We start from the raw sequence: 18,876 nt of genomic DNA, 5'->3' as shown, positions 1-18,876 counted from the left end.
CACTCCCAAAGGCGTGTGTGTGTGTCTGTGTGTGTGTGTGTTATAAGACGAGGCTGGCCTTTTAAGCCAAAATTCTCTTAATATTAGTGCTTGATTTTTACTATAAACTAACAAATCAGTATTTGTTGAACTTAGATTACAAATACATATATGTGAATTTTTTTTCTAGGTCCCAGCAACTAAGGTTTCAGAGCTAAACCCTAATGCAAAAGTATGGGGGACTCCTATGTTACATTTGGAAGCAAGTAGTGCAGCTGTTGGTGTGAATGCCACGTGGGATGAGGCCCCCGGCCATCCTGAAGACTGCAACCAGCAGGGTGAGTGGGGAGCCTGGTCTTGACTTGGAGGCCTTTGCCTTCCTTAACGTTTTAATCTGTCTTCTCCGCTCACACTTGGGTCCTGCTTTGTGATTGTATTTAGAGCCTTGAGAGCTTTTGTAATTCAACTAACAACTTTGAGTAACTGCCAGTGTAAGCTTTATTTTAAGGGAAAGTGATTCTTCTAACACGGCATCTTGGGATAAAATTGCAATTTATAGGATTGGATGCCAATGGCGATGGTGACAAAAGTCATGAGAATGCAGCACCACCAGACTTACAGGAGGGAGACCAGACAGACATGAGCACTCTGGCTCTGGATCACTCAGAATATGAACCTTTGCCTGAAAATAATGATACGGGTAAGCCTACTTTATGAATTTGTTGTCATTTAGAGTATGGGATTTTAATTTCTTAGTCTTTGTTTAAATAATGTCCTTTAATGTTCCTTGAAACTGGTGGATTCAGAAATGAGACCATGGAGGGAAGGTGTGCTGGAGAATAAGGCAGCTTCTGAGACGAAGGGCATCGTGCTGTGAGAAGCACAAGGCTGTCACAGGGTCAAGTGTTGAGCGGGACGGAGATGGAGAATTAGTGTTGGAATTGAGGTTAAGACACGTTGGGTGGCCTGAGTGTGGCTCAGATAGAGTAAAGTTTGGATAAAGGCATTTGAAGCCTCATTGCAGAGTCTTGGAAGACAGAAATATTTCAACTATGTCTGTCCCCTTTGTTAGTGCAGTGAGTGACAAGACGAAAGTAAGAAATTTGGGGAAGTAAACCTAAATACATTTTTCCCTATTTTATTTTTGTTTTTCACTGTTGCAGTGTGTAGTTGCCTCAGGTTTAAGGCAAGTCCTGGCTTGTGAGTCTTCATTGCTGGCTGTCGGCACCTGGAAGTGTAGGGAGCACTCTCTCAGTGAGCAGGAAGTGTAGGGAGCACTCCCTCAGGGAGCAGGACGTGGAGTTGGCAGGCTGGAGGGTGCCAGGCCTGCTGTGTGAGACATAGAGACCCACAGACACCACTTAGTGTAGGACTCTCAAATGGGACAAGATTAAGTCTTGTCACTTAAGGGAGAAAGGTGTTTATAAATACTAGATCTGTTTTAAACTGTGACAAATGAGTAAGGTAAGAATTTATAAAGGAAAAAAAATCAAACCACGTTGCTTTCCGGTGAATATGAATAGCCATCTTGGATTCAAATGATTTAAGCCCCGGTATAAGCAAGGGCTCACCAGCATGTAGCACTTTGATTTAATCAGCTCCTCCTCATTAACCTAACACTAACTGGATAATAATTGGAAAATGACAAGATGTTGGGATAAACTAGAGGGATGGTGAAGTTGACTTTTTGATGTCAAAACAAGGGAATACGACACATTTAAAGTAGATTTCAAAAAAGAGTAACAGGCACTATGTATACAAGTGTTGAGGATCATGATAGTAAAATCAAAGGGATCAAAAAAAATTTAAAGTTTAGATTGCAAACGATACAAAATAGTATCAAAAAATAAAATAACATGTTAAAATGTTTGGAAATTATAAATTCAAAAGAACTTGGTTCTTTGTAAAAGGGATATTTAAGCTATTTTTTGGAAGGAAAAAAAAAACCCCAAAACCAGAGACTTTAATTCTCTTTAGTAGCCAGCATGTGTGCTGATGTGAAATGCTTATAAGGTACTGGGAAAGCGATTTCTTACCTTCAGTTTTGTTTTTGGTGTGATCTGCAAAACCTAGTCAGTTTGTAAAATGCTAACATAGGCCCTGGATTCGATCCCCAACACTGTGGAGTGAAACCAGATGAAGAGGAGGGTGAGGAAGGAGGAAGTGTGAAGGCACTCGCCCCCTCGGAGTGTTAGCGTTTCCCAGGAGCACAGTCGGCCGCTCCACCCTAGTAGAGCTCACGGGGATTTAATCCTGACTCTCCATGACGAGTAATGGTCTCAAGCATCTTTATTCTCTCAAGATGTTATTCTTTATTATTCTTTGACAGTTTAATACATGTATGTACTGAAATTTGAGTCATTTTCACCCCAGTCGCGCCCCCCCCCCAAACTGAGGTCTTACTCATTGAGTTTAATTAAGGTCACTTTTGTGACTGTGAATTGAGGTGGTGTCAGTGGTGTATCGCTTGCAGCCCCTCTCCCAGCACCTGTTAACAGTGAGGGCTTCATGAGTTTCTCTCCCTCGTTCATAATGAATGAAACAATAACAGGCTCAATTTTGTGCAGGTCACCACAGCTGCACTGAGGTCAGTACAGTGCCACGTCATGTGCCAGCAACACTGACAGCACGCTCCAGCTTCTGTTATGTTACCTGAGCCTTGGATGCAGTGATACAGATGTCCCATTTAAAGGATGTTTTTAACTTCATAGAAAAATGGAGCAGAAAGTCCAGTACACAGTTTCCATATATGCCCCCCTATAGACTTGTGCAGCCTCCCCCACTGTCACCACCACTCCCCAGTGTGGTGTGTTTTACAACCAAAGAGCCTGTGTGGAAACATCAATATCACCCAGAGTTCCTGGTTTATAGTTTATATTAGGCTTACTCTTGATGTTGTACATAATGACATTTATCAGTCTGTAACATCATGGATATTCCCACTGCCAAAGCAGTCAGCTGTGCTTTCTCTATTAACTCCTCCTCCCCAGTTTTTTTTTTTTTTGTTTGTTTGTTTTTTGTTTTGTTTTTAGAGGGTGGTTTTGTTTTGTTTGCCTTTGTAGCTTTGCCCTTTTCAGGTTATCAAAGAGGAAGCATTCGCTGGGCAGCCTTTTCTGCTTGACCTCTTAGGCTTGGTAATATGCATTTGTGGCCCTCTCCATGTCCTCACACGGCTTATTGCTAGTTCAGCCTGAATTATTCTAGCAAAGCACAGTTTATCCAGTCATTTGCTGAAAGATACTTGGTTGCCTTTGGGTCCTGAATTATTCTAGCAAAGCAGAGTTTATCCAGTCATTTGCTGAAAGATACTTGGTTGCCTTTGGGTCTTGACAGTAATTAATAAAACGATAGTGAACATTAGCACGCAAGTTTTTGTGTAGACATAAGAGATTTTGAGTCCTTTGGCTAAACATCATGGAGTATGATTATTGTATTACATGGTAAAGTATGTTTAGTCTGTAAGGAACAACCAGCTGTCTGTGGTGTAGTATTTTAGCCTCGTGTTTTGTTGCTTTGTTGTTAGCCATGTATGTATTAGTCCTTGTTATGTCTTCATGGAGATTTGGCCCCTTATCATTAAAGCAGTTTTCCTTGTCCTTTTGTGTTGATTTGGTTTGGTTTTGTTGTTGTTGTTGTTGTTATTTTAGTTTTTCGAGACAAGGTTTCTCTGTGTAGCCCTGGCTGTCCTAGAACTTGCCCTGTAGACCAGGCTGGACTCAAACTTACAGAGATCCACCTGCCTGGGCCTCCCAAATACTGGCATTAAAAGGCATGCGCTGCCACCACCTGGCCCAGTTTTCTTTGAGTAATGTTAACATGCTATGTCTCTCCCTTCCCCTCCCCCCATTTTTTTTTTTTAAGATAAGGTGTTATACTGGCTTGGAGCTCAGCCTTCTAACTTCATTTCCCAAGTGCTGGCATTTCAGAAATGCCATCATGCTCAACTTCTCCTATTGGTTTTTGTTTGTTTGTTTGTTTTCTCTGCATTATGAAATGTATCATTTGTGTATGTATGTGCATGCTTGCTTGCTTGCTGGGAACAGGATCCATCGCCTTGTAAGTACTAGGCATATGCTCCTCATTGACGCAAACCCCCAGCCCCTTACTTACTGTATTTTAATGTACAGGTCAGTGGCACCGAATACTGTTGTATAACCATCGCTATTATGTGTCCTTAAATTCTTTGCATCTTATAAAAAGCTAAAACTTTATAGCCACTGAAATAACTGCCCATTTCCCCTTTCTGTTCTGTGATTTTGCCTCCTTTAGGAACCCTATAACATGGAACTAGACAGCATTTATGTTTTTGTAAATGGCTTATTTACTTAATGCCATAATGTCCTTAAGGATTATCTATATTGTACCGTATGTCAGAATCTGCTTTCTTTTCGGGGCTGAATAGTAACACTCCACTATATCTCATTGTTTGTCTAGTCACTTGGAGTTGCTCCCACCTTTTAGGCACTGTGAGTGATGCTGCTGGTTCTGCATTGCTGATCTCTTACCAAATAGGATTTGCAGATACTTTTTCCCATTTTTGTGGGTTGTCTGACTTAGTTGATAGTTGATGTACAAAAGTGTCTTGTTTTTGTTTTGTTTTTGAGACAAAGTTTCTCTGTGTAGCCTTCCTGTCTTGGACTTGCTTTGTAGACTAGGCTGGCCTTGAACTCACAGAAATCCGCCTGCTTCTGCTTCCCTGAGGGCTGGGATTAAAGGCATACACCACTGCACCCAGCAAAGTGTCTAATGTTTATAAAGTGCTGTTTGTCTGTTTTTTCTTTTATAATCTGGGTTTTGCTGCGGCATCTGCAATATGGTAGAGTCCAGTCTTCTGAAGCTTTTAATTTATGCTTTGCTTTCATCTATGAGTTTTATGATTCTGATTTTACATATATATAAGGCCATGCTGTCCTCATGATTCTTTTTTGTCTGGTTGTTAAGAATCTTAATTTTTATTTCTGTGTATATGCACATGGGCATGTGTGTAGGTAGAGGCCAGAAGAGGCCATGGAGTCCCGGGAGTTACAGGCAGTTGTGGGCTGCCTGATATGGATGCTGGGACCTGAGCTTTGCTCCTCTGTGAGAGTAGCCTGGACGCTTCGCCTCTGAGCCATCACTGAAGCCACCTCCGCACCCTTTCATTCTCTGCTCATAGCGAGCCTCAGTTTCCCCAGCACTCTGGAAAAGATTGCCTTTCTCCTTTCAGTGGCCTTAGCCTCTTGTTAAAGACCATTTGATTACACACATGAAGATTTATATCTAGGTCTTTTTTCTATTTTTGTGTAGTATTCTGTCATTATGCCAGTATTACCTCGACAGTGTAGCAGAGGCAGAAGAAAGAGGATAGCATTTCAACAACTTACGCGTTGCCATATGCCAGAAATAAAGTCAACCTTATTCATGTGGAATACCATACATAAACTAATTTCAAATGATCATGAGCAAAAACCATAGAACCTTAAAGAGTAAAACTAATAAAAGAAAACTTGTTTAATATTACATTAAGATTTCTTATGTACAGCCTCTAAAGGAAGACTAATAAGAGAAAAATTCAAAATTTGATTATATAAGCATTTTAAATGATCATTTCAAACGGGTGTCAGTATCTATAAATCACATCTGGTGAGGATTTACATCCAACAAAATGCAGTGAAACCACCGAGTAAGAACATGAGCAAATAGACACAGCAGCACTGAAGATGTCTGTGTACGCAAGGGTTCGTGAGCTTCCAGCTCCACATGTGAGGCTCCAAGAACTAACAAGTCTGAAATACCCTCAACTCTAGGAAAAGGAGTATGGTCACAGCATAGCTACAGAAGGGGACAGAGAGCTCTGTCTTTGGGAACCAGAGCCACAGTAGGGAACCTGAAACTACGGGGCACTGTGACTTTGGAGTTTACCTCCAAGAGCTTGCTCAGGGCCTCCCAGTGACTGTTCAGAGACAGTTCTTGTGCTTCTGGTAAAAGGAAGTGGGAAAGACGCACTGTCGTGTACTCCAGAGTGCACTGTCCTCCTTGATGACAGTTGCCCTCAGAAGGGGAGCCACACCCCACATCTAACCCTCTCTCTTCTCACCTTACAGTGATGTACTTACCACAAGTCTGACTGAGTAGTGACAGAATCCATCTAATGTGGTTTTTCCTGTGCAGGATCCTGTCTAGAACACCATATTACCCTTAGTCATTGTGCTGCTTTGGGCTCCTCACTCTTAACAGTTCTTAGACTGCCTTTGTTTGTGATAATCTTAATGGTTTTGAGGAGGAGCAGCCATGTGTTCTGTTTGGAAATCTTCTGGTGTATTTTCTATCACCATGTGTATATTATGGAGTAGGGAGAAGTCCACAAGGATAAAGCATTGTTTTCATCATGAAACTTCGCATGATGGCCTTGACAGCCTGCTCAAGTCTCGTTAGTTCTTAACTGTTCTGTAGTTGTACATGCTGAGTAAAACTGTTGATTTGTTTATATTTTGTTATTGTTATTTTAAAAAGAAAATAACCTCAGACCATGTACTACATGTTGCTGGTGGTAGTGATCTGGAGCCTCACTGCTGTCACTCGGCCCAGCAGCCTGTGCTCTCTTACTGTCACAACCCTGGCTTTTTAGATGCACTCTCTGACTGTCTACACAGTCACGAGCATCCTGCACTGCTAAATCAGGTCCATATACAGCACATCTGTGTCCTCCAGCTAGGTCCTTCAGAACAGTGTTTTGTGCTACCTGTCCCCATGTCCTGGCCACCTGACCAGTCCCTCCTGAATCTGTTTAAGGCAGATAGTTGTCCTTACAGTATGACAGTTGCATTTATCAGCTTTTTAAAGACCCCATTCTGGTCAGCCCTATTTAGGGGGTGGGGGGGGTTCTTTTTTTTTTTTTTTTTTTCTTTTTTCTTTTTGTGGTACTGGTGATTGAATCTCAGGCTCCTAACATGCTCCGCAGCACTCTGCCCGTGAACTGTATCTCACCCACTTTTTAAGTACCTATTCTCTCTCTCTCTCTCTCTCTCTCTCTCTCTCTCTCTCTCTCTCTCTCTCTCTGTATGTGTCTAGAAGCCACCCTTAGTGTAGTTCCTCAGGAAGTACACCTGGTCTCTCAGATCTGGGGCTCACTAATTAGGCTGAGTCTTTGGCTAACAAGCTCCAAGGATCTACCTGTCTCTGCCTCAGCCCCACTCTGAGCCAGTGTTGGGATCATAAGTATATAACATCACCCTCAGCTTAGTTACATGGATGCAGGAACTCAAGTCCTCATAGGCCTGCACAACAAGCACATACCAACTAAGCTACGTCCCCAGCCCCTTGTGCAGTTTTTAGTTGGTGATTCCTTCACCCCAGTAAATGATTTTCTTCTCTCACTCCCAACCCCCGTCTACTTCACATTTCCATGATAGTCTTCAACAGATGTGTCTCTGGCCACTGGCTTTCCTACACTCTTCAGAGCAGAGGGTTGTCATGCCCTTGGGTGAAGTAACACGCCTTTTGTCTTCCTCTGTTGGCGTAGGTACCCTATGGTTTGAGTCCTGAATGGTGGTCTGCCCTCAGTGATTATGTTAGCCTCTTGAACATGCTACTATTACTTCATAGTTTGTCTGTATTAGGAAACCATGGTGATCTTTCCAAAATGTTACCCCCAAATTGGTTCCCAGTCACATTCAAATTAAAAATTGAACAGCCTCCCTGATGTGACTCATCCATGCATCTTTCTGTGACTTTCTTTTTTACTGAAGCCCTTCACTCTGCAGTTAGGCCAGCCTCCTCACTGTCTGTCGGCCCTGCCTCTCAGGGCCTCTGGAACTTACCTCTACTTTCCTCGTGCACTGTTTGGCCCTCTTTGGTTCAGATGGCGCTCCCACGTGGGGCAGCAGCACGCTGCTCTGGCCCCTTGCCCAGGCTGTTTCCCTCTGGGTCACTTGAGCCTCACTGTGCTGGCCGTGGCTTCTTTAGCTGTGTGTTGCCTGCCCCTCTCACTGGAATGCTGGCCTCCTGAGAGCAGGGCCTTGCTTGGTTTAGGCTGAATTCACAGGTCCTAAGCAAGTAAAAGTCTCTGCAGTGTGGACATAGGACTAGAGCTGAAATAGACAGCCAGGGGAAGGAAGTGTGAGGTCAGGATCGGCACGCCTCACTTCCACTTTCAAGTCTCACAGGATTGTGTGTTTTGTTCCTGGGTTATTTTAGCTGTTGTTTCTTTTTGCCAGTGAAGATTTTGTGAAAGCACAATGTAACACTGTTGTGAGCTGTCTGCTCTGTGTTTGTTCTAAGTTCCCCACCTTGTCTTTCTTTTTCATACTCTTTAACCCTGACTTTTAGAATACAAGTGTCTTTGCATTTGCCTGGCTGACTTATGTGTGAACACTCTTCAGTGCTCCAATACCTTTCAAATCAGTGACATTAAATACTACTTCCTTGGGTGTCCTGACTACTAAGGGTAGCAGGGGCTTTCAGCCCAGACTTCACTCTGCTACTGTCTGGCCGTACACACATGAGTAACCTGCAGTGCCTGACCAGTGTCGTCTGGACGTAGAAGAGCTTTTATGCCCTAAGACTCTGATTTTTATGTTTCCATTTGGGGTGGATTGGTTTCATCTGTATTTATCTTTTTGTTGTTGTTCTCGTTCTTTCTTTATCTTTATTTTACTGTTAGAGTCAGTGTTCTTGTTTGTTATCTGAAAATCTTTTTTGAAGTAAGGCAAAACACCTAGGAAGCCCGTGCCTACTATTTTGTGTTGGCAAAGTTACTGCTAACCTTTGTTAGTAATGAAATTTAATCATTGCTTTCTCACCTGCTGTTTTTTGTTTTAGGGGAAGTGATTTTGTCTTGTTTTGCTTTTCATGGTTTACTGTTTTCTAGCAGGTAAAATAGCACTTTTCATATTATTGTGCAGATATATGCAGTCAAAAACACTGAAATGCTGTACTGTATTACCTGATTGGTAAATTTGAAGCCATTTTTTTTTCCTGAGTTGTTTATTACTTCTATATAGGAGGAAATGAGTCTCAACCAGAAAGCCAGGAAGACCCTCGGGAAGTTCTTAAAAAAACATTGGAGTTCTGCTTGTCTAGGTAAGGCTGTTAGTGACGTTTCTAATGCCTGGTATCTCCTGGATTACACATTGGCTATTGGCTACAGATGTGATTTTTTTTTTTCTTAGTAGTATGTTTATAAATAACTAATTGCTAGTAGTGGCCCTCAGGCCAGGGATCCCCAGAGTTTGTCTCAGATCCACCTTGGTGATGATTGTCTGGACTGTTGTTTCACTATGGATTCCTGCTTATACACAGCATAGCATGGTCAGTCTGCCATAGCACCTTCCAATAAATGGCCAAAACACTGCTTTAGTGGGATGCTTTATTTATATGGTGCTCACATTTACATTCATGTTTGGCTTAGTTTCCCTTAAACGACATTTTGTTGAAAAAATGTAGACATGTGGATGGGTTTGAGGTAACTGGCCACAAATGAAGTTTGCTATAGCTCTGGGGACTCCACTGTGTCTGATGAAGGTCCCACAAAGACAAGAGGGCTTGTTTAAGATAAAGGAACAATGTCTGAGCCTTCTTGCTTCCTCTCATCACAGCTTAGTACATTACTGAGTTTTAGCAAATGGCATGGTGTAAAAATAAGACACTTGTACAAAATCTGCAAAGCCCTCTTCCTTGCCATTCACAAACCTTGGTGTGGCCCTCCCGTAGCCTCAAGTGTCACCATCTGAGATAAGGGACAGATGAGCAGAGCTCCTCTCAGGGGAGTCAGTTTCTTCAACTGAATGCTGTCTATTTGCTCTTCTCCGAGAGATACTGTCAGACACTGTAAGAGGGTCTGTGTCACCCATTACTGTATTTAGTTTTGTGGTGGTTTTGAGACTTTGTGTGTTGTATTTCATATGGTCTTTCCCCAGAGAATTTACCGGAAACATTTTCTTTGGTCCAAATGCCAGGAAGTCGTGCATCTTGTCCTGACTGCTGGTTGTATGGTTTTCCTTCTACCCTGGTAGAAGGTGCTGATGCTGTTTCCTTCTTGTTAACTGTGGCTGTCAAGGAGCCAGAACCTGCCGTACCCCTAATGTGTGTCCAGACTTCACAGTGCACTGGGGTGCTGGTTTTCTCCTTTCTCTTGGTTTGTTTGTTTGTTTTTGTTTTTTTTATTTCTTCTAGCTTTTTCACTCATTAATCTGGGTTTCCTTCTTGCAAAAAAAAATGTACATTTTAAATAAATTGCTCAAACACCATCCAATACAAGATGAGCTATAACTGCATCCAACTTTTTGTTCTTTTGTTTTTTTAAAAAGGATTTTTCTGTGTAGCCCTGGCTATCCTGGAACTTGCTGTGTAAACCAGGCTGGCCTCCAACTTAGAGATCCATGTACATCTGCTTTCTGACAGCTGAGATTAAAGGCGTGTGCCACCATTCCTGGCTATAACTGCATTTTAAAAGAATTAATCCGCTGGCTAATTTTGATTGTGTCAATTGAGCAAATATCAGATGGACTCAGTTCTCATTCCAGAACTGTCCCACACCACACCACACTACACCGTGTGTAAATTGGTATTATTACTAGAGGTGAAACTTTTTAAAAAGAAATATCAGCTAAAAGAGTTTGCTTTCTTTCAACAGGGAGAATCTTGCTAGCGACATGTATCTTATATCCCAGATGGACAGTGATCAGTATGTGCCAATTACAACAGTAGCTAATCTTGACCATATCAAGAAGCTCAGCACTGATGTGGATTTGATTGTTGAAGTGCTAAGATGTAAGTAGATGACGCTCTGAAGTGAGAAGATTGCTGTCTTCACGTTATCTGTTGCGCTGTGAGCCTTCTTTACACCAGCAGCCCTCAGACAGGACTTGTGGGTAAATTAGATACTCTCTGGCTTCCTTTCCTTTCTGACCAGGTCTATAACAGGAGCATTGATTGAATCTATAGTGAAAGGCCAAAAAGATTATGGGCTAATTGAAAGAGAAGAAGAATCTTTTGATTAGAAAATTTTAAAGACAGCTGCTAAATTAATGAAAACCAAAATAAGTAATAACATTTATAAAGTAAAATATATTTGTTTAGCTACTAAAAGAGTTCTTTCCAACTTGCTGCTTAAGCTTTGATGAAGTATTGTACTTTTTCCTTAGAACAATATTGAATAAAGTTGTCTCTCAGAAATTTGACACATACAGTGAATATTTACTACATAGTAAACGGCACTTCGGGAGATATAAGTCTCTTAAAGGTGTTACCTTTTATTTCCGCACCTTCTCTAGTTTATTTTCTTAAAAGTTAGAAAGTAACTCTACCTTTGATGTGATTAGCATTAGGATGCTGTATTTGAAAGTTTTAGCCAGTTAGTGTGGAGCGTGGGTCCGTGGGTGAGGCACCACAGTGAGGCTCAGGCTCCTCTGCCCCTCCCAAAGCTTCGCTGGCCTTGGCATGCTTTCTGTACATTCTTTGCTGTGATGGTTTCATTTCCTTTTAAATCAGATTTTTATTATTAAAAAAATCACTTTTTGTACTCAAGCTACAAATTCCAGGTAAGTAATATTCCCTGTTCCCTCCCTTGAGACTGATGTGTGTGTGGTCCAGCTATAGTGGCATTTCACAAAGAATGTGGTGTGCTGTATTTCACACATGCTGGTACATCCATATTGTTTACAGACGTATGAATGATTAGATATTCCTGCGTCTGGATTACAGCCTTATTTTTCCTCCCAGTCAGCATTTTTGTAGATGGGTGTCTATGTCGTTCTGTTCCTATTCATTGATAAGACAGTCATTTCAAACATTTGATTGTGTGCATTGGACTTAGTAGTAATATTAAAAGATTGATATCTTCGTTTAGAACTTAATCAGACTTAAAAGACTTTTTAAAAATTTATATGTGCATATGTGTGTGTGTGTGTGTGTGTGTGTGTGTGTGTGTGTGTGTGTATTGCTGTGTGATACTTGTGTATTTATGTGGGAGTATGTACCATCGTGTGTGCACATGGAGGTCATGCGGACTTTTGGAATTTTTATTTTTTTATTTTCAATGAATTTTAGGGATTGAACTGGAGTCACTGGGCTTGAGCAGGTAGCACCTTTACCTCATTGAGTCACTTGCCAGCCTTTTAATTGTATTTTCTAGTCACAAATAAGATTTTTCATTTTTCTATCCCTATACAAAAAGCTAAAGAACTGGCAAACATAATTATCAATAGGGCTTTGAAGCAGATCATATATATATTCCCCCCGCCCCAGGGCTTGGTTTGGTTCCATTGGAGCTAGTTAAAAGATCAGTGTTTGTCTATATGCTATTGCACTAAATCTGCTGGAGTATTTTTAGGTATCACATCCCAGTACCACTGACCAAAGTTGTCAGTTTTCACTGTGGAAAGGAGGAAACCGTTAATACTGTGTCTGCTGCTTCTAGTATTTGATCTGTTTGGTCACCTCATTGTGTGCATGTTTGGTAGCTCTTGTAGGACCTTTTAAGTTTACATATCCCTTCAGTTTGAAAATTTGACAAACAAGATGGGTTTATCAAACTGGTAGTCTGTTTTGGCATCAAACATTTAATATTTGGCCAATGATATAACTTTTTCCCGTGTATTTGGTAGTGAGTGTTCACATTCTGTTTATTTTATATATATAATGTGTGTTTTATCAATTATTTATATATTTATTTTCTCTTCACAGCTTTACCTTTAGTCCAAGTGGATGAGAAGGGAGAGAAAGTAAGGCCAAATCAGAACCGGTGCATAGTAATACTGCGTGAGATACCCGAGTCTACCCCTGTGGAGGTAAGTGCTTCCTCCACTTGTGCTGCTTGACATTTTCCTGAGGTGTCTTTGTTGGCAATTGTTTGTATATGTATTTCATCTGTTTTTGATGGGGATTATTTAAGAAAAATACAGAAAAACCTTTTCTCAGGATATACGTGCTGATAGATAGAGTGCAACTCACTTGTGGGGGAAATGAATGTCACACCTTTTGGTCTCAGGACTCCTTTATACATTTAAATTTTTAAAAATAATAGGATTTGTATATTTCAGTAGCTAGAAATCAAAAATGAAATAGGGTAGATATGTAATGGGCGGGGGTGGGGGGAGGGTACGTGGTGTGGCTCTTTATTATTTTACTGTTTGTTTTTGTTTGCGTGTGTTATTTTGTTGTACTTGTTTTGTTTGGGCTTGTGGCATTTTGTTTGGATTTTTGCCTCACTAGATACAACTCTCTTTTTGGTTAGTTGATTCGTTGTTTGAGTTTTGGCTTTCTTTCTTTCTTTCTAAGATTTATTTATTATGTATATAGTGCGCATTAGATCACATTATAGATGACTGTGAGCCACTATGGTTGCTGGGAATTGAACTCTGGAAGAGCAGCCAATGCTTTTAATAGCCGAGCCATCTCGACAGGTTTGGTTTTCTAGAGGCCAGATTTCACTATGTAGTCCAGGCTGGCCTTTAACTCATGATCCTCCTGCCTCAGACTCCTGAGTGCCTGCACTGCAGGTGTGAGCCATGATGACTGGCCCTAATATTTACCATTCTTAGTGCTTTCAGGCACGTCTAGCCTGCACGCAGCCTGGGATGACTAAGAGTGCCATCCAGAATAACTGTAAACTTAGATAACACGTGACGGGTGCTGTGCGCTTCTTTGTAAGTCACTGCATGAGTCCTTAAACGTGAACTTTGTTGAATATATCACTTTGTTGCATGTCTAAAGGTTGGACAAGCCTGAATCTAGCCTTTCTGTCAGGTTCCTTTTTTTTCCCCCTCCTGATTCCTTTGAGATGTCTTGTAGTGCAAATCTATTGGTGCTGAAAACAATTTTTTTTCAACTTTAGTATGTTTGAGAGAATACCGATTGCTTATTAAAATTTTGTTGTTGTTGTCGTTTGCTTGTTTTTGATTTTTGGTTGGTTGGTTGGTTTGGGTTTGGTGGGGGTGTGGTTGGTAAAGTCTCTGGATTGACAGGGAGTGCTCCCCCACCCCCAGGTCCCAATTTCTGTATTTTAAACACATTGTTCTCTTCTGGTCTGCATTGTTTCTGCTGGGGGGAAAATCTCCCAGGTATTTTCTTTGTTCCTCTATATTATATGTCTTTTTTCTCTGGCTCTTGAGAAATTGTCTCGTTGGTTCAAGCAGTTTGATTGCGGGTTGCCTTCTGGCAAAGCTTTGACGTTGATCACTCTGTGTCTCTGTCCCTCTTTCTCAAGCGTCCTGTTTCTGAGCACTTGAGATGGGCACTCAGTTCCTATTCTGGTGTCATTAGTTGTATTATTTTAGGGGTGATCTTATTGATCTTTCTTATTTTAGGCCAGCCTTTTCTAGTTCCTTATATGATTATTACTTCACTAGACACTGAGTGGTTTTGACTTGTAGTAAATACTCTGAAGTGCAGCTAAGCTCCTTGGTGGTATGTACACATGCCATCCCAGCTACTCAAGACTAAAGCAGAAGGGGCCAAGCCCAGGGGCCAAACAGCAAGATGACCCACTCAAAAAGGGGGAGGGGGCAAAAAGCTACGTGTGAAGCAGTTCAGAGCAGCCTTCACACAGGGCTCCTTCTTGTTCACTTGCACACCTGTTCTCCGAATGAAGGATTTCTCACTCTGGCTGCCCACTGAGTGGCCTGAGGGTTATTCTACCTGACCATCCCAGTTGTTTTGTTTCTGGCCAATGACCTGGAGCGAACCCTCCATAAAGCTCTGGACACTTGCCCATCCTGTGGCCCAGAAACCGGAGGCTGGGTGCTCTTGGCCCACTCTTTGTTTTCTCAGGGGAGGCTCTTCTAGCCTGCTAATGACAGGTGTCTAAAAAGCCTTTACAGAACATGTTTTATCCTTTTACTTTTGACTTGTGCCATTTGGGACTGTAAATCTAGTTCAACTTGGCCAGAAGCAAAAAAGTTCAGGTAATATTTTTGGTTTTCAAACTATCTTTTAAAATGAAATTCTGTATTTATCAGCATGCTAATAAAATACCATGTTTTCTTCCTCTTCCTTTCCCTCCCCTTCCTTTTCTTTCGCCTCTGTCTCCTCCCCCACCCCTCCCCCTTTCCTGCTCTTTCCCTTCCCCTCCCTTTCTTTCTCTTTCCCGTCTCACCTCCCACGTCCCCCACCCTCATCCCCCTCCCCCTCCCCCTCCCCCACGTCCTTTTCTTCTTCTGTTAAAGATTCATGTACCCCAGCCTGGCCCAGACTCTGCGTAGCTGGGGATGATCTTGAGTGCCACAATGCTTAGTTGATATGGTATTGGGAATCAAACCGAGGGCTTCTTACGGGCTAGGCAAGGCTTGCTTCCGAGTGAGCTACATCCCAGCCCCTACTGTTCACATCACATCCAGTTCCTTGTGAGTAGGGAAAGCTGCCAGTCTTCTCTATGGCGTGTGATCCTGCGTCTACTCCCTTCAGGGTATCGGAAAGAGGGTTACAAGTACATCATAGCACAAGAGGATAAGTTCTCCTCCTAATTTGATAAAGACAGAATTTTGCCTATGAGGACTAAATTCTAATTTCTCTGTTTCCTATAGGAAGTAGAAGCACTATTTAAAGGAGATAATTTACCAAAATTTATAAACTGTGAATTTGCCTATAATGATAATTGGTTTATTACCTTTGAAACAGAAGCTGATGCACAGCAGGTAAGTACATTCCTCCACCAACCTGCGAAGTCTGTAGTTTACCCATGTGTACCATCAGTGTATAACAGAAGTTAGGCCATTGAGGTTATAACAACACCATGTTAAGTGCAGAGAAAACTGAGTTCTGGGAACCTATGGGTTTGTGTTTGCAGCCCTACTGAAAGCGTGTCACATGTCACATCACTTAAGTGTATTGTGAGGAAGCAGTCTTGGAAAATCAGATCTGCTCTCATATATGGGAAGAGAAAACTTATGTTTGTAAAGTGGGGAAACTTGAACCTAACCCAAACCTGTGAGGGGGTATCCATTATGTGGCAAGGAGCTTTCAAAAGTATTGAGAACTTTTGTGCTCTTAGAGGAGGGTCTGATTTAGGGGAAACATATCAACAAGTATGAAATGTTAAACAGTACAAATAGAGGGTCAGAAGGAAAACCACAGAAACCTAAAATACAAGAAGGGTAGAGGCACTGTGCTGTGTGGCTTTGGACTGCCTGGTGGGACAAACGGGTGAGCGTAGGTGAAGCTGAGGAGCCTGCACATGAGGTGGGGCTTGATAAAGACGTGGTGTGCAGATGGACGTGGGCCCACACAGCTGTCATGGGGCAAATATTTCAATCTTGTTTTCTTTCCTTTTAAGCACTTCCTTTGCTACATTACACAATCACAGTTTCAAATTGGGACTAATAAAAAGGAGGCACTATTCCTTTTTGTTTCTAAATCAAGAATTTTAGCTTGTAGTTTTGGGGCTGTTCCTATAGTATTTATTAATACTTATGAAAGTTTATTTTAACATTGTACAATAATCTGGGGTACAGGTACTATAACAAGGGTATGTTTAGGGGTCTGTGAATGAAAGTGGGTCAGGAATCACTCTTAACTTAGATCCCGTCTGCTATGTTCAGCCATACGTATCACTATTTGAGCTCTAGATAGCGTTAACTTAGAAAACTAACGAAATGGTGCTTTGGATGGTTTTACCCATAGGCTTACAAATACCTTCGAGAAGAAGTCAGAACTTTTCAAGGAAAGCCAATTAAGGTAAGCAAGACCATTGCTTATAGCTTCTTTTTTATCTGATCAGTATTCTTAAATGTTTTAATTGGAACTTAAATGTCTCCAAACAGGCACGGATAAAAGCAAAGGCAATAGCGATAAACACATTTCTGCCAAAGAATGGATTTAGGCCTCTGGACATGAACCTTTACACACAGCAGCGCTATGCTGCGTCGTTCTACCTGCCTCCCGTGTACAGTCCCCAGCAGCAGTTCCCTCTGTACAGCCTGATCGCCCCCCAGACATGGTCAGCAGCACACAGTTATCTCGACCCACCCTTGGTAAGCCTTGTTCTTTCCTTTTTAAACATACTTGACAGATTTACGTTTTAGTTATTGTACCAGGAACTTTGAAAGTTTAAATCCTGCTGTAATAAGAGAGCCACGTGCCTATAATCCGCCTAGTGTCCAGACCTCAGGGTTAGGGTATGGGTTTTTAATTTAATTAGGCAATAAAAATAGAGTTCTGTGCAACAAAAAACTGCAATTCTGTGATCCTTGGCCCCTCCCTCCAGCATTTCCTTTCTAGTACAGAGGACAGCAAAGTCTTTGAACTGGTGTCCTTAACAGAGGGGCATGGCATGAGAAGTTGTGCTGTAGAGGAAGAGGCAGTTCAGTGGGTTCCCAGCAGTCGAGGAAAGCAGAAGACATGCTGCCTGCCTCACAGAGCTCTGTTTTAGTTCTCACAGCCACCTTGGGGCTGGATAACAAGATTAACTTTATTGGCCTTTGTTAAGGTCTGTGGTTGTGTTCATAAGTTTGTAGTAGTGTCGTCACTTTTCTTCAGCTTAGTGCTACAGTGCCAGGAAACGTGGGTTCTACTTTTGGGTCATTGATGTAGTAAGGTAGTACATGAATAAGAAAGCCAACCTTGTGTGTTGAGCTTCTGGAAAGTGGGGTCTAGGTTACAAGGGCAGGGTGAGTTCATGTCTGTGATGCTGATTTAGAGTTAACGAAAGGCTGAAGAGTAGGAAGCATAGAAAGTGATGGTCAGAGAGCAGAAATGACGTTGTTAACTCTGGAAGAGAGAGAGTCTGTCCAGGAGGTGCTCAGGGTCAGGTGTCTGGGTGCCAGCCCCCTGTCATGTAGAGGCAGTGCTCATTGGCAGGGAAGCAGGGCAGGTGTGGAAAAGAAGGAACTTGAGACAGAGTTGTTCAGATTTGTCCTGTTAAATACTGAAATACAAAGATAAGTGTCTGTAAGAAAATGAGTATGTCTAGGAGCTGATACTGCAAAAATAGATATAAGTAAAGAGTAGCATTAAACTTACAGCAAGGACTGATGAGCCATTGTGTGTTCCTTAATTGGGTTTTCATATTTCGTGTGAACTTATGAGAAGAATCAAAGAAAGGAAGCTCCGAGGATCGATTGTGTACACGAAATCACCCAGGGTGTTACAGATCAACTTTTATTCTGAATAGAGCAGATGGCTGTTCTTATGAGAGTCCTTAGACACATGAACTTTGACTTGGATCTTGTAGGAAGTAATCTAGAACATTTGCCTTAAGAAATGGAAGATACTCCATTTTTTTTTAAAGGTACCTCTCTAGCCATGTGCAAGACAGGCAGACTCAGAAAGGAATTAGAGGAGATGCTTGAACAGGCCTGTAACACCTCCCTCTTAGCACTACTGCAGTAGAAAATGTTTACTATACTAGTTTCTAAGATTCAAAATTATGGGTCAGGACGTGGTGGCGCACGTGTAATCCCAGCACTCGGGAAGCAGAGGCAGGTGGATCACTGTGAGTTCGAGGCCATCCTGGTCTACAAAGTGAGTCTAGGACAGCCAAGGCTAGAGACAGAGAAACCCTGTCTCGAAAAACCAAAACCAAACAAACAAAAAGATTCAAAATTATGTCTGTCTCCAAAACTATGAAATGACCAGAGGAAAATAGGTGGAGACACAAGCATAGATAAAGACTGTTTGTGTCTTAGAACTTCAGTGGCTCAGGATACAATAGCAACATGGCCATAGAGCGTTCTGTTCTGCTTAAAACTCTGTGCACAGAGAAGAAGCAGTTGCCATAGTAGAGACAGCCTGTACTGGGAGAGAACCTTTACCATATTCACCCAATAAAGGCTTAATATCCAAACACACAGAGAACTGAGAAATTACACGTTAGAAGAACAGATAAGTAAATGGAAGTCAGTCAGACAGCTCTGAAAGTGGAGCCAATAAGCCAGCACTTGCACAAGGTGGGTAGCGCAAATTTGAGCCTCAAAGAAGGAGATA

General features: G+C 41.8%; 1 protein-coding gene across 10 annotated transcripts in view; it reads left to right on the top strand.

The window, feature by feature from the left end:
* Positions 1-18,876, top strand: part of LARP4B (La ribonucleoprotein 4B) — an 86,172-nt gene that overhangs the window by 44,363 nt on the left and 22,933 nt on the right. For all 10 annotated transcript variants that reach the window (XM_084781747.1, XM_084781746.1, XM_084781739.1 and 7 more), the window contains 8 exons: positions 170-317; positions 539-679; positions 8,961-9,039; positions 10,592-10,728; positions 12,643-12,746; positions 15,480-15,590; positions 16,576-16,629; positions 16,716-16,925. In XM_084781747.1, the coding sequence (XP_084637873.1) occupies positions 170-317; positions 539-679; positions 8,961-9,039; positions 10,592-10,728; positions 12,643-12,746; positions 15,480-15,590; positions 16,576-16,629; positions 16,716-16,925 (984 nt within the window). The remainder of the gene's footprint in view (positions 1-169; positions 318-538; positions 680-8,960; positions 9,040-10,591; positions 10,729-12,642; positions 12,747-15,479; positions 15,591-16,575; positions 16,630-16,715; positions 16,926-18,876) is intronic.

This window comes from Acomys minous (genome assembly GCF_964271855.1).
Source record: "Acomys minous genome assembly, chromosome: 5".
In the NCBI taxonomy this organism is placed as follows: Eukaryota; Metazoa; Chordata; class Mammalia; order Rodentia; family Muridae; genus Acomys; species Acomys minous.
Note: the sequence above shows the minus strand (reverse complement) of the source record. Positions and strands in the feature narration are given on the sequence as shown.